The sequence below is a fragment of the Otolemur garnettii genome, unplaced genomic scaffold, assembly GCF_000181295.1.
Source record: "Otolemur garnettii isolate 467f Iridium unplaced genomic scaffold, OtoGar3 scaffold00021, whole genome shotgun sequence".
Lineage (NCBI taxonomy): Eukaryota > Metazoa > Chordata > Mammalia > Primates > Galagidae > Otolemur > Otolemur garnettii.
Window position 1 is genome coordinate 24,019,623 of NW_003852416.1, and position 14,837 is coordinate 24,034,459.

At 45.4% G+C, this 14,837-nt stretch overlaps 1 protein-coding gene across 1 annotated transcript in view; it reads left to right on the top strand.

Annotated features, from left to right (window-relative positions):
- TLL2 (tolloid like 2) overlaps positions 1-14,837 on the top strand; it is a 134,407-nt gene that overhangs the window by 17,923 nt on the left and 101,647 nt on the right. Inside the window, exon 2 of the mRNA XM_003787305.2 lies at positions 8,197-8,307. Coding sequence (XP_003787353.1) covers positions 8,197-8,307 — 111 coding nt within the window. The remainder of the gene's footprint in view (positions 1-8,196; positions 8,308-14,837) is intronic.

Genomic DNA, 14,837 nt, shown 5'->3' on the forward strand with positions numbered 1-14,837 from the left:
GAGCAGATGGGCACCCTGAAGAAGGAGGCTTCCCATACTAAACAGACCCTACCCCTTAATCTCGACCAGGAGGCACGATTCACATCTCGCTTGTTTCCTCTCCTCTGTCCTCCAAGAGCCAGCCTGGACCTCTCCCGCCTGCTCTGCGAACACGCCTGAATGCAGAGTCCTGAAATTTAGGGTCATGGTTTCAAAGTTCATGGTCCTGAGAATAAACAAAAAAACTATTGTGGTTGCATAGAGCTGTGGACCCCATTAACACCGTCCCATGAATATTTATAGCATGGAACTACAAAAGAACATAGAGGCCATATTGTATTTCCTAGAACTTTCTTCCCATGGGGTCCTTTTCTGCGGGTCACTTTAATGTAAGCTTTGCTTATTTAGTTGCACACTTTAAGCCGATTAACTTCTTACTAAAAAAAACCCTCCCTGTTTGTTTGTACATACACCCCCTTGACAAAGATTCGCAGAAAACTGCTTTAAACCTGTTAAATCCCTCCGCTGGAAACTTAAAGTGAACTAAATGCATCTCTGGGTAGGATTTCCTTGCTTCTGGCCCCTCCACCCCACCTCAGCCTGTTTCCTGAGAGGAATTCCAATGGTTTGAGTGCTTAAGTTCCTCCAACCATCTAGGCGCATCTCTAGGTGACTCTCTTATCGAACAGTGGTGAGGCTCTTCCTGGCTTGCCGAGTAGCTTGATATTAGGGTGGACACACAGCAGGCCCCAGGCAGACACTCTACGCTTCTCTAAAAGAAACTGCAGTGAAATCAAACATTAGATTCGAGACCACTGACTCGGGTTCCCAAGCTCCAGTGTGTGTCAGAGTCACCATGTGGGGCATGAATTTCAAATGCATAGTCCTGGGCCCTGTCCCCAGAGGTTCTAATTGCTTAACTCTTGAGTTAGGGCCTGGGGATCTGCATCTCAGCACTCCCCTTAGACACTTCTAATGCCAGTGGTCTGGAGGCCATGCTTTGAGAAACACTGGACTGGTTCAACTATCTCATTCTACAGGTGAAAAAAATGCCACTGAGGGGAAAAGTTACTTACCCCAAGTCCTACACACCTTCCCGTGTAGACCATGGAAGTGTAGACCTTATCTCTTCCGCAGTGTAGATCATGCCTCAACAGCGGTTCTCAACCTGAGGGTCTCAACCCCTTTGTAACAATGAAAGTACATTGCGGCATTAGGAAGGTTGAGAACCACTGCTCTAGAACTTCTGCAAGAAGCATTTATACTTTTACCTATTCATTTATGAAAATGTTCTGAAGGTCACTGCCAAGCTCTGTACCAGGTGCTGGGTCAGGAGTTGACAGAGAGAGAGAGAGAATGTGTGCATGGAAGGGATGGCAAACTGTGAAGTGTTGTATCCAAGTGAGGGTATCCTAGTGACAAACCCAACCATGGTGCTCTGACAGCCCTGGAATCTCATTCCTGAGCCTGAACCTTTCTTTCTACCCCTGGGCAGCCTCTCAGATCCCTCTGCTTCATGTCCTGTGTGCTTTCGCTGTCTCTGACAGCCCACATGGCTGGGTTCCCCACTCCAGCTGGCCTGCCCTCACTAGGCCCCTTTTGCTGCTACCTTCTGCCTTGCTCACCCCAGGGCCTTTGTACATGCAGTCCCTTTGGCCAGCAAGCTCTTTCCTCTTGTTATCCTTCTGCCAAATTGCTGTTCATTTGTCATCTTCCCACTTGAGTGTCACCCCCTCTATAGGCCTTTTCCCTCATTCTATCCCCTCCAGGGCTGAACTGATCACTTCTCTCCATGCTTCCAGTTCTTACTAGGGGAGACAAAGACCCATGGCAGCTGAGAGTTGGAATTGAAAGGGAGCCTGGAGCAAGCTGCCTAACCTCTCCACTCACCTGATGACTGGGTGTGATGATGCACATTGTGTAGGTTTGCGCTGTGAGGGATGGAAGAGTGGGAGGAGCCTGTGTGGGGCCGTGCTTCAGAGCCATCAGTCCCTTTGTCTTCAGTGCTGTGGTCCTGAGAGGAGATAGACAACAGCAGCTGTGGAAGAAACAGAGAGAGCTGTTCAAAGAGCAAGGGGGATGTGACGCCAGCACATGAGCTCCCTGTCTCTTGAGGTGAGAAGAGGCTACTTAGGCATCAGAGGGAGTGTTGACCTGATGACCTGTAGGGCCCTCTCCAGTCCCAGAAGTCTGTAATTCCTGGAGGATTGCGGAGCAGGGCAGTAGTCTCCAAAATTTGTTCCTTGGGGTAATAGACTCAGTGAAAAGAGATTTCGGGAACAATTCTGCTGGGAAATTCTGTATTCCCTATCTTTTTCTTAGAAAGTCATGATATTTGTTAGGATTGTAAAGGCTCTGAGAAGTCCTATAGTAAAGAAAATGGTTTAACACAGTTTCTTACTAACTTCTTAGAATGTGGAACTTTGGGAAGAAGTGGCTTGGTGGGTAAGGGCTCTGATTTTGAAATCAGGGAGACTTCCATTGACTTAAAACACCCATGCAGCCTCCTCCTGCCTGTCTGACGTTGGCCAAGTCCTATCTCCCCTGGTGGTTTTCATTTGCTCTTCCATAAAGTGGGGATAAGCTTGGCTCCTTCATAAAACTGGTGAGGGCAGTCATATGTGGAAAGCGCATAGCCCAGTCCTGGGTTCAGAGTGAATGCCATGTGCCCCTGCAGTAGATGGGGAAAGACGTGGCAAGATCTGTGCTGTGAGAATCCTGGATAGCATCTGCAGGGGTGGGCATTTGCTGGCGAGACTCACATCGGGATCATCTTCTGCAGCCATGGTGGTCAGGTACATGCATGATGTTACATAGGTAACATAACAGAACTTCAGAAACTGTGGAGTACTGTACCAATATTTACTGTCCTAGTTACTGTGGTGTGCTGGAGCCGGCTCTTACCTGCTTGTGTGGGCTTATAGTGCACACTCCTTCCCAATTCTGTATTCAGTCACCTGAACTCCGCCATGGTAGAGGTCTTTACACCAGGGATATTGGCAAACATTATAAACCAAGGCTCTCCTCCCCACCGATTGTTAACTGTCAACACACCGCCAATTATACATGTAGAATTCATTAGAAAGTTTGTCTTTAAAATTAATCTCCTTTTACATTTTCAAATTTATTATACAACAGCTTTAAAATTATAGTTGACTACTTTCTAGAAATTTCTGTTTGTTTTCTGAAAAGCATTTTTTCCTCTGTATTTCATACTGTATTCCTGAATACTTATTAGCCAGAGCTTCATAACAAAACACTAACATCTGGTGACAGCCAGGTTGAAATTCCAGCGGGGTCAGCCCAGACCAGAGTGGAGGGCGTTTTCCCAGAAGCATCCTGTGGCCGGTCATTTGAGCTCTTCATCTTTGTAAGGAATCATCCCACCTGCCCTCGTCATAGCTTCATGACAAACCTAAGAGCGATGGAGGGGTACCTGTGACCCCAGGGTCATGGTTGTTGGAGACAGAGTCCCTGGTCAAACTTCAGTGTGCACACCCTTCCCGCTGATGAGGAGGCAGATTTGGATTCGGCAGGTCTGGAGTGGGCTCTGACAGTCTGTATTTCTGGCAAGCTCCAAGATGATGGAGATGCTGTTGATCTGTGGATTACGCTTTGAGTAGCTGGGATTGGTGGTGGAGGAAGTGATGGATATGCTTTGTGAGTCTTTTCTTAAAAGGCTACCATGGACCGTGCTTTGCCTTTTATTAAGAATCTATTTCAGGCTGGGCACCCGTGGCACAGTGGTTACAGTGCCAGCTACATACACCAAAGGTGGCAGGTTCGAACCCAGTCCTGGGCCAGCTAAACAATGACAACTGCAATAAAAAATAGCTGGGCGTTCTGGTGGGTGCCTGTAGTCCCAGCTACTTGGGAGGCTGAGGCAAGAGAATTGCCCAAGAGTTTGAGGTTGCTGTGAGCTGTGATGCCATGGCACTCTACTAAGGGCAACACAGACTAAGACTCTGTCTCAACAAAAAAAAAAGAATTCATTTCAATAGCCATGTGTGTTGAATGCAGACCTAATTCATTTGCTTCTAGGTAATGTTCAGCCAACTTGTTGATTTAACTTTTTACTTTTTAGAGTTAATTTTGGCGTACAGTATGAGGTTCAAAGCCAATTTGATTTTTCTTCAGAAAGCTAACCCACTTGTTTCAATTCATCTATGACTCCCTTACCTTCCCCCAATTCGTGAGACCTTCTTTTCCCAATTTGTGAATTTTTTTGTATAACCTTTGGGACTGCTTCCAGGCTTTTCTACATCACAGACACATTGTAGCTTTATAACCTGGTTTGATGTCTGATAAGGCCAGTCCTCCTTTGGTACTTTTTCCTTGACTGTACAGATGGACTTTAATATCATTTTGTCAGTATTAAAAATTATTGGGATTTTGATTGAAGTATATTAAACATCAATTTGCATAAAATTAACATTTTTGTACTGTAGCCTTCCATATTCCCCATCTCCACTTCTTCCAACCACCCACCCGCACCCCTGTCAATACCTGGCATTTGCTGGCCCCATAAATGTTAAGCGAATACAATTTAGCCCCTGCTGTCTGGTTAATGTTGTCTGGTTGAGATCATTTATCCTGAGGAATACAGAGAAAGGAAGGAATGTGTGAGGGGTGGGAGGGAGTCTGTTGGTGATGGAAGCCCAGTTGAATCTTTCAGGGGCAGGGTCTTTGGGATGAGGACAGAGTAGTGTAGGGGAAGAGACAGATTCAAATTAGAGTAGCACCATTGTCCTCTGAATGCTTGCTGAGGGCCAGGCTCTGCACCAACTGCTTAACACACCTTATGCTGTTTAATTCTCACACAACACTACAAGGTAGGAGGTACTTCTATTTCCAGAAGAGAAAGCTATGACTCAGAGAGGTCAAGCGATGTGTCCAAAGTCATGCAGCTCTCAAATGGCAACACTGGGATTTGAATCCAGATCTTTTCTGGCTTGAAAGTACAGGTTTTTAATGAACCTGCCTCCCTAGGCAAGTAATTCAAAGTCTATAGGCAGGAAGTGCATTCATGGAAAATTCCCTTCAAGGCCATGGGCCTGAAGCTCCCACCCTTCAGTGTCAGGAGGATGCCTGAGTGCTGGGCTTGGAAGAGCTCCAATGTAGGGAGAGACCAAGGCAGCTGAGCGGGCCCAGGGGATGTTGTGGGAGGAGTTTCCCAGCTGCTCTTGACTTGCTTGATCTCATTTGCCTCTCTGCCATACTTTGTTTTTCAAACCAGGGTGTGCAGGAACACTGAAGACTTCCCACAGGGAAGATACAGAGAGTGTAAAGAAGTGAATTTCCAAGTTCCAAAGCTGCCATCTGGGATCCCATACTAATGCTGCCAGAGGGTGCCCTGGGCACGTGGCCCTCCCCTCACTTCACAGAAGGGAGGCTCACCTGTCATCCTTTGGACCACTGTGCACAGATCCCTGAGTGCAAAGGAGAAATGAGAAACAGGTGGTTACAGAGCAGCCTTCTCTGATGATGAGGCAAAACATTTTAGACCTGCAGTTGTCCTGTCTTCTCCTATCTATAGGAATTTCTGTTAAGAGGGATGCTTTGGGCAGGGTGAAATATTTTGAATTCAGAACAACTAAAGTAGGATAAATTAATGATATTGACTTTTGTTTTGGTAGAGACAGGTCTCGCCTTTTGCCCAGGCTGGTTTCCAACTCCTGATCTCAAACAATCCTCTTGCCTCGGCCTCCCGAAGTGCTGGGATTATAGGTGTGAGCCACCGTACCCAGCCTCCATTATTCTCATTGACCACATCTGAAGAGGGCGTCAGAAAATATGCCTTCCTTGGGGGCCCAGGGATCCTTTTGGGTCATTTTAAGTCTCAGACAGTTGCAGCCTCCCACAGACCATGTTAATGGCCCTTTTGGAACTATACTTTCTACCATGTCAGTCATCTTCTTATGTCTTTAGTTTAGCTCGGTGTGCAATAGCCACAAGGTTATTTTTTAGACACACATCTCTCTCTTTCTCCCTGCCCCCTTGACTTAATTATTGCTACTTTGCACTTAATGAAGTTTCTATGAGATAAACATATTCTTAGTTTCCTGAACCTGAATCATTCTTTTCCAACTGAAAGGATTTATTTGATTCATGGGGCACTATCTTGATTGTTCCTTGCTACAAGTTTGAATTTCTTTTTTTAACAGACATCTTGAGTATACTAAACATACTGTGTAATTCACCCATTGTAAGTGATTTTAGTAAATTTATAGGTATGCAACCAACACGGACAATCCAATTTTAGAGCATTTTTACCACCCCAAAACTTCCTACATGCTCATTTCCAATCAATCCTTGTTCCTGCCCACAGCCCCAGGCAATTACTAATCTGTTTTCTAGCTTACATTAGCCTTTTCTAGACATTTCATATAAATTAAATCTTATAATATATAGTCTTCAGCATCTAGCTCTTTCATTTAGCATGATGTTTTTGAGATTCATACATGCTGTAGTATGTGTCTATACTTTGTTCCTTTTAATTGCTAAATCCCGTTCCATTGTCTAGGTAGGCAACATTTTGTTTATTCATTCAACAACTAATGGACATTTTCATAGTTTCAGGTTTGGGGCCATTGTGAATAAGGCTGCTATGAACTTTTGAGCATATGTCTTTGTGTGGACTTGAGCTTTCATTTCTCTTGGGAAGATCCTGAGAGTGGAATTGTTGAGTCTTGTGCTAAGTCTATGCTTAACGTTTTAAAGCAACTTCCAGACAGCTTTCCATCAAGGCTGTGCCATTTTGCATTCCCACCAGCAGTGGTGGAGGCTTCCCATTCTCCACACCACAAAGCCAAGTTTTAATCAGCCTTTACGGCTCTAAGTTCTTCTCTATTTTCTTTCATCGTTTAGTTATGAGCGTAGGTTGGCTCTTCCGACTGTCCAATAACCTGACTTTTTGGACTCTTTATTCTTTTTCATTCCTACTAAAATGGTCCATTTTTTGGACCCAATTTCTTTCTTAGAAACTGGTTACACGGTTAGTAGCCATCAACATGTGTGATTAACATTCTGACTCCCAGTTCCTTCCCTTGAAGCCATAGCTCATTCAGTTCATCACATGCCTCCAGGTCTACATAGGCGACGCTTTCACCACAGACTTCAGCACCGCATAACATAGATCAGCTTCTTCCAGCCTTCAGTAGCAGTTTCCTTGATACCCGGCCCAAAGACAATGGATTTCTGTTACAGCAGCATGCATTTCTGGTAGCGATGTCTGCACTAGTGAGGATAACAAATGCCCATGAATCCCAGAGGTGTAGAAAACAGGGTTTTTTTTTCCTTATTCATGCGATGTATCCATCCTGATATACCACAATGTGCTCCTCATCATCTTTACTCTAGAACCTGGGGTGGTAGTTACCCCATTCTGGAACCTTGCTTGTCTTCTGGGACAGGGCAAAGAGGACGTGTTGAATCATGCACTTGCTCTCTGAATTAGTCAGAGCAGGTTGGTTATGTGGCCCATCCAGACATCAGTGGGGCAGAGAAATGTCATCTTCCCTGAGGGCAAGACAGCAACAAAGAACAGTATAATTTCTCACCTTATGCTTTTTCTTTCATATCCTGGGATCCCTTAAGAAGAAAGAAACAACTGTCTTTTTGTGGAGGTTTTGCCCAGAGCTGCTTACAGGGTAAGACAGGGTGACCCTTCAAGATACCTTACACATTTAGGATTTGGACTTCCCCAGTGGTTGGACTCCAAGTCCAGGATTTTGATGAATAGAATTATTATCTGAGATTTCCCTCTTTCTCTAGTAGCCCTATCTCTTAAGGAGAAATTTGATAGAGTGGGCTATCTTTTCTAAAGTTTAATATCCAATACCCAGTGCCCTCTAGGGCATTAGCAAGTCCATTATTCTTTTTTTTTGGAGACAGAGCCTCACTATGTTGGCCTTGGTAGAGTGCCATGGCATCACAGCTCATAGCAACCTCAAACTCTTAGGCTCAACCTATTCTCTGCCCAAGTAGTTGGGACTGTCGGCACCTTCCCAAGTAGTCGGGACTATCGGCACCTGCCACAACGCACAGCTATTATTTTTTGTTGTAGTTGTCATTATTATTTAGCTGGCCCAGGCCAGGTTCTAACCCACCATGGTGTACGTGGCCAGCACCGTAACCACTGTGCCACAGGGGCCAAACCCAAATCCATTATTCTTGATCTCCAGCTTAAATGGACCCACCTGTGTTTTTTCTTCCCAGCTGTCTTTTGGGGAGACATTGCCTTAGATGAAGATGACTTGAAGTTATTTAACATTGACAAAGACAGAGATTGGACCAAGCAGTCAGTGGAGGAAGCAGGACATGGCACAGGTAAGTACTGTGCGCCCCCTGCTCCTGCCCCGTGGGAGGGACACAAGACTCCAGCAGGGGGAGGTATGGACCACAAGTCAGGGGTGTTGGACCTGTCTGTCCAGAACCTGTGGACAGCCTGTGGACTACCAGAAGGGTCATCCTTCCTCCTCTGGGGCCAGTGGAGTGGAGCTTCCAAGTTTGCTGATTCTTCTTAAAAAATCTCCACTTATCTCCTTATGAGTTGGGGGGTGATTCAGGCTGAAGCTTGGTGTTTGTTCTCAGAACTACAGCCTTGAAGTGCAGCACTTCCCAGACTAGAGAGAATTCCCGAATGGGCTTGTTTAGGTCACAGCTGATAATAGTGCTGGTAATGACCAGCCCAGGGGGAGATGGTTTCCCATGAAGTATCACACATGTGTTTGGTTGACAACCCAAGTGAAGACCCCCTGGAACCAGGCAGACTTGGATAACTTCCTTTCCCCTCTCCCTCCTTGCCTCCAACCTTGGGGTAAATAGCAAGTGATAGGAATGGTCTCCAGAGTTCTCCTCACCCCTGACGGAGCCTAGGGGAGCTGAGCTGATGTTCCTTGTGGCTGATGGTAGCTTGTTATTGGTGATGGAGGCACACATCTGCCTACTCCCTTCTTTCTACCCTCCCTTCCTTTCTGTCACTGAGAGCACCTGTCATGGGACAAGTGCAGTGCTGGCAAGAGAAGGAGAAATATGATGTGACCCCTGCCTACTAAGAGACTTTTCATGTTGTGCAGAGTTTAGATTTTGTCAAACTCTCTAACATTTCCATGGTTCAGTTTTTTTATCTATAAGGTGGGGCTAAGACTAATAGTCACTCCACAGGGTTTTAGGAGATTAACTCCGAGCATACCAGGCTAGCCTGCTGCCTGGCATCTATGCTGTCAGGAAATGACATGCCTTAAGAAGCTGCTCCCAGTCTAGTGAAACATAAACAGATGAACTGTAGCTCCTCATAAAGTGTGCACAGAACCAAGAGCCCTGGGGAGAGGGAAGAGTGAGCAGAGAAGCCACCTGGCTTCATGGGATCATGAAGGGTGAGGAGTGCTGGATGGGAGACAGGACATTTCTAGTGGAGGAGGAGCCTTATGCAAAGGCAGGGAGTATGAGGGGGCTCTCTTTATTTGGGGGGCAGAGGAAAGCTGTGGGTAGCCTTTGGCTGGTGGGTAGCCTTTGGGCTGGGCTGTGGTGGGAGATGAATCTGGAGAGGCTGGCAGGGGTGGATGTGAAGGGTTTGCCTGTAGAGCTAGTAGTTCACCCATTGGGCCACAGAGGTCTGTCCAAGGTCTCTGGATGGGAATGTGACTTGTTCAACTTGGACTTGGGGTGCCTTGATGGGATGGCCTCTCTCTCCACTCTCTGTAGCCTTCCAGCTGCCCTCAAGATACTGCGTGGGCTCCTGGCGGGTTGCTTAGACAGCCTTAGCACACTAATAACTGGTGGGAAAGGGGGGCATACCAGACACCCCTTTCCCCAGGCTGTTGATGCAGCTGGGGGTGTCCAGGAGTACCCTGAAGCCTGGAGAGGTATGGGTGGGAACTCCCACAGCTCACAAGGAATAGGAGCAGGTATAAGAACCGGGCTCCAAAGCACCCATGGGGTTGGTGGAAGAGGGGCTGAGGTTGTTAGGAGGTCAGGGGACCCCACTGCTAGTGGCTGGGAGGAGAGAAAAACAGTTTGGCATTTTAGGACATCTTTGTGAAGTCTGGTTTTATGACTATCATTTGTCAGGATTTTTGAGACCTTTTATGTATGATTTGAAAAGTCTATTCAAATTTTCAATGGAGCTTGAAATTATTATTCATACCAATATTTCTACCTCTAACAAACAGAAAAAGCACCTCTTTATGATTCTACTTCTCCATTTAATCACACGCTTCTCCTCAATTCTTACCTGGAGGCCTAGAGAAATTGAATCAACTGTAAACTTTGTGTGCTTAAAAGATTTTTTAAATTCTTTTTTTAATATGGCGTTATTTAAAAATGATGAACTCCACTTATCTCAAACATACAATATGATGGAATTTTACCTGTATACGTGCCCATAAAACCACCACTCAAGCCAAGATATGGAACATTCCAGACCTAGAGACCCCTTTCATACCCCCTCCAGTCAATAGCCATCCCAAAGTAGCTACTCCCCCAGCCTGTAGCACTACAGATTCCCCTCGCCCTTATGAATGGGCTCACACGGGCTCTGTTTCTGACTCTCTCATTTGGCTCATGACTGTGCAGTTCACCAGCATTGCTGAATGAAGCCGTGTTCACACTCTTGTTGCTGTGTGGTATTCTACAGGGAATCCCAAAAACTGCCCCTGAAGTCACCATACACAGGGAAGATGGGAAATTGTAGCTAGCTGTACATTTGTTTGCAAAATATTCATTACAAAATTTTACAAAGAAGTGGCCAACACATAGAGTATATTTTGTAAATACAAGATCTGACAATTAAGTTCGCAAACTCATCCTGGGTGCTACATATTTCATTGCTGAATGTCACTGTGATCATCTTTACAGTACTCCCCTTAGGAAACTATGCACCTACACTAGCACCTAGTCTACCCTTCATAGCAATTTTTGAACTCTTTTTCTGAAATGGCCGTGAAAGCTGTTGTCATATTACCCCTGATGTCCTGAATGTCATAGAAAAGTCTTCCTTTCAATATTTCCTTTATCTTTGGATAAAAAGTCACTGGGCACCAGTGATTAAGTGAATAGGGAGGGTGTTCCAATGTAGTTATTTGTTTACTGGCTAAAAACTTCCACATAGATAGTGCGGTGTGAGCGGGTGCATTGTCATGATGCAAGAGACAGGAGTTGTTGACCAAAATTTTCAGTTAAAATTTTCCTGTTTCTTTTTTGATGTTTATGTGGTCTGCTGTGCTTCTCATAGTCAATGATTTTGACACATAATTTAACAAATTTTTGCAATGTTTCCATCAGTTCTACTCATTATTGGCCACCTTGGCCTCTCTTCATCAGTGATGCTTTATCTCCCCTCTAACATTTGTACACTGCCGTTTCCTTCATGACATTATCCCCACAAACTAAGACTAACATGTCTTTGATTTCACTTCCATTCTTGTTAAGTTTAACAAGAATTTACCAATGTTTATTTGTTGTTTGAATTCAAGTTCTGATATTCTCATGACAGCACATAAAAACACACAATAATTAACGCCATTCAGCAAGACATGACCACACATCTACAGAAACACAACTTTGAGACACTGATATTCCAAGGTTATGAAACCTTACTGAGTTGTTTGTACAGTACTGCCAATATAATCACATGGTGGCAAGTTCACGAACTTCATTATCAGACTTCATGTTTTGTAAAATGTTACAAATATGTGGCCAACATGTACAGAATATTTTGTAAAATTTTCTAATGAATATTTTGTGCATAAAAGTATATTTAGTTACAATTTCCCATTTTCCCTATGTATCGTAACTTTAGAGCTGACCTTTGGGATACCCTGTATTGTATGAGGGTACCTTGGTTTATTCATTCTTTAGTTGGCAGACCTTTGGGTAGTTTGTGGTTCAGGGTTACAGTAAGGAAAACTGCTAGTGACATTCTTGCACATATCTTTTGATAAACACCCACATTCATTTCCACCAGAACTCCAGGAATGGAGTTTCTGGGTCATAGGGTGTACATTCAGCCTTAGGAGATGCTTTCAAAGAGTTTTCCAAAGTGACTGCATCAGTTTACACTCTGGGTGGCTACAGATCCATTTAGAAAGTAGGAGTGATGTCCATGCAGGATCCACTAAGGCCTTTGGGGTCCTAGTCTCACAGTGTGGGTCCTACTTCTGTCCTTTGCACCTGAACAGTAGTCAGTTCATACCCATCCACTATCATGAATCCCACAGGTGTACAATCAGCTCTCTTTCTGCTATCTTTGGGGCCCAGGGTTGGCAAATGTAAGTGAAGGACTCCAGAGACAGTCTTCATGGTACTCAGCCACCATGCCAGCTACGTGCCCTGCTTCAGGAGAGTCACCTTTGGGAAGGCTGCCCGAGGATACTGTGGTAGAGGGAGTCCAGCAGCCCTGCTTCTCTTTCATGGCACTAGTCAGGCGAGTGTGGTCTCAGAACTTGGGGCCTTTCTTCCTTTTCATTTTCCCCTGCGAACTGATAGAAGAACTGATGGAGCACAGACTCTACGTAATATTGCTCTTGGATTCCCCAGGTGATCCAGCACCTTGAACCCGGAAGGTGCTGGTCAATATTAGTGAGAGGAGAAGGTGGAGGAGGGGGAGGGGCAGACCCTGGAGCCATTGCTCCCATGGGGCTTTGCTCAGTCACAGGTTTTAGGGTCAGACTGCCTGGGCTTGAGTCCTTATGCTGGGCCTCAGTTCCTTTATTTGTCAAATGGGAACAGTAATAATCCTTACCTCAGAGGATGTCATGAGGATGAAAACAAAGAATCTGTGTGAAGTGCTTAGCACAGTGCGTGGCTCGTATAAATGCTTAATAAATGCCACTCTGCCTCCTCCTCCTCAGTATTAATATTCACAGAGAGAAGACTGACCTGGGCCGGTTTACAATTGAGATGGAGAGTTGGGGGAATTTGCCACGTGTGGCGGGAATTTGGGGGCTTTGAAACAACACCTGGCATCTCCTCCTTTAGCTGGATTTTTTTTTTTCTGGTGTGTTTTTATGGCAAAGTGACTTTTATCCTGATCGTTTTTCTCTGAGGGCCAATAGTACTTTGCATCTATCTCAAATAGTTATTTTATTGCTAGAATGGGAATACTTTTTATTGCTTTAGCTGATTAAACTAATACTGCTTGTTGTTAAAAAAAAAAAAAAGTCTAACAGCTCATAATTGTATGATGTAGAAAGTGAAAATCTCCTGTTACCCCAGCTGTAGGGAGTCCCATCATTACCTGTTTGTTGGGTTCTTTCCTGTCTTAATGTGCTCAGGGTGTGTGCATGTGTGTACATGTATGTGTGTTCATGGGTGTGTGTATTTTGGTGTGTATGTGTGTGCACAGGACTGTGTGTGTGTGAGGGATTGGGGATTTCACTCAACATGCTTGGGTGTAACCTGTGTTTTCCAGTTAACTCTACCTCATGGACGTCTTGTCATGCAGGACGTGTGGCCTCTCTTGTTATTTTAATGACAGTAGTGGTCCCATATGCAACTCTGCCATAATTTATCCCACCAAGCCCTTAACAGATGGACCTGAAAGTTGTTTCCCATTTCTTCTGTAACTTTTTTCCTGTTGCACCCAATGCTGCTGTAAATAACTTTGCGCATATATCTTTAAACATTTGCTTTAATTTTTTAAAAAATAATTATAAAGGAACCACACTTTTCCCCTCTCTTCCTCCTTCCAAATGTGTGAAAAGATGTATTCTTAGATATAGGTTAACCTCATTACCAAGCTGTGGGAAGTGCCCCTTTTTCTTTTGGTGGGGGTGGGAAAGTGGGCTCAAGGGAAGAGGACCAAAGTCCCTGGTGAGATATGTGGGGGTGGGGCCCAGAAACCTGCAGGGCAACCCCTGAGGTCTCCTTCCTGGTTTGTCCTGTAAACTTGGAACGGCTTCCCTGGCTGCAGAATAAATAGATGTCAGTTGCCCTAGAGGCGACCTCATTGGCCTCGTATGTCAAATATGCCCAGTCAGTGGCAGAATCAGGGCTAGAACCCAGGTTTCCCAACTCCCAGGCAGTTGTGTCCCCTACTGTGCCAACCTGCCCACCTATCGCCTGCTAGGAAGGGCAGAGAACAGAGTACAGATAGATTCCTCTGCAGTCACTGTGAAGTAAGCTGGTCTTTCTGTGCCAAGAGGTGAGCAAACCCCTGTGCTTGGATTGGCTTAAGAGCCCACTCAGGGGACTGCACTGGCCACCACAAAAGCCACGGAAGGTCTTGGGCCTCCCAGCAGGGAGCACTGCTGCTGTTCCGTCTGGGGCCTCAGGCTGCACTGATTTTTTGACAGTTTCTGGCTGCCTCTGCTTCCAGCTTCTCTGTGGCATCCTGGCAACCACTGTGCTAGGTTGAACATTGTCCTCCTGAAATTCACGTCCACTTGGAACCTCAGAACGTAACCTTATTCGGAGATAGGGTCTTTGTAGATTTAATTAGCTAAGAACCTTGAGATGAGATCATCCTGGATTTAGGGCCCTAAATTCAATGACTGGTGCCCTTGTAAGAGGAGAGGACACAGAGACAGAGAGAGAAAGGCCCTGTGAAGACAGAGGCAGGGTGGGAGTGGTGCAGCTAGAGGTGGAGAATGCCAAGGACTGTTGGCAGCTGCCACAGCTAGGCAGAGACAAGGGAGGACCCTTCCCTAGAGCCCCTGAAGGGGGCACGGCCCTGCCCACACCTATATTTCAGACTGTGAACCTCCAAGACTGTGAGAGAATAGATTTCTGTTGTCAGCCACTCAGCTTGTGGAAATTTGTATGGCAGTCCTAGCAAACTAATATAACTGTGCTCCTTGGAACCCTTTAGTGGCTTCCACTGCGTGTAGAGACATTCCTCAGTTGGACCTGTAAGACCC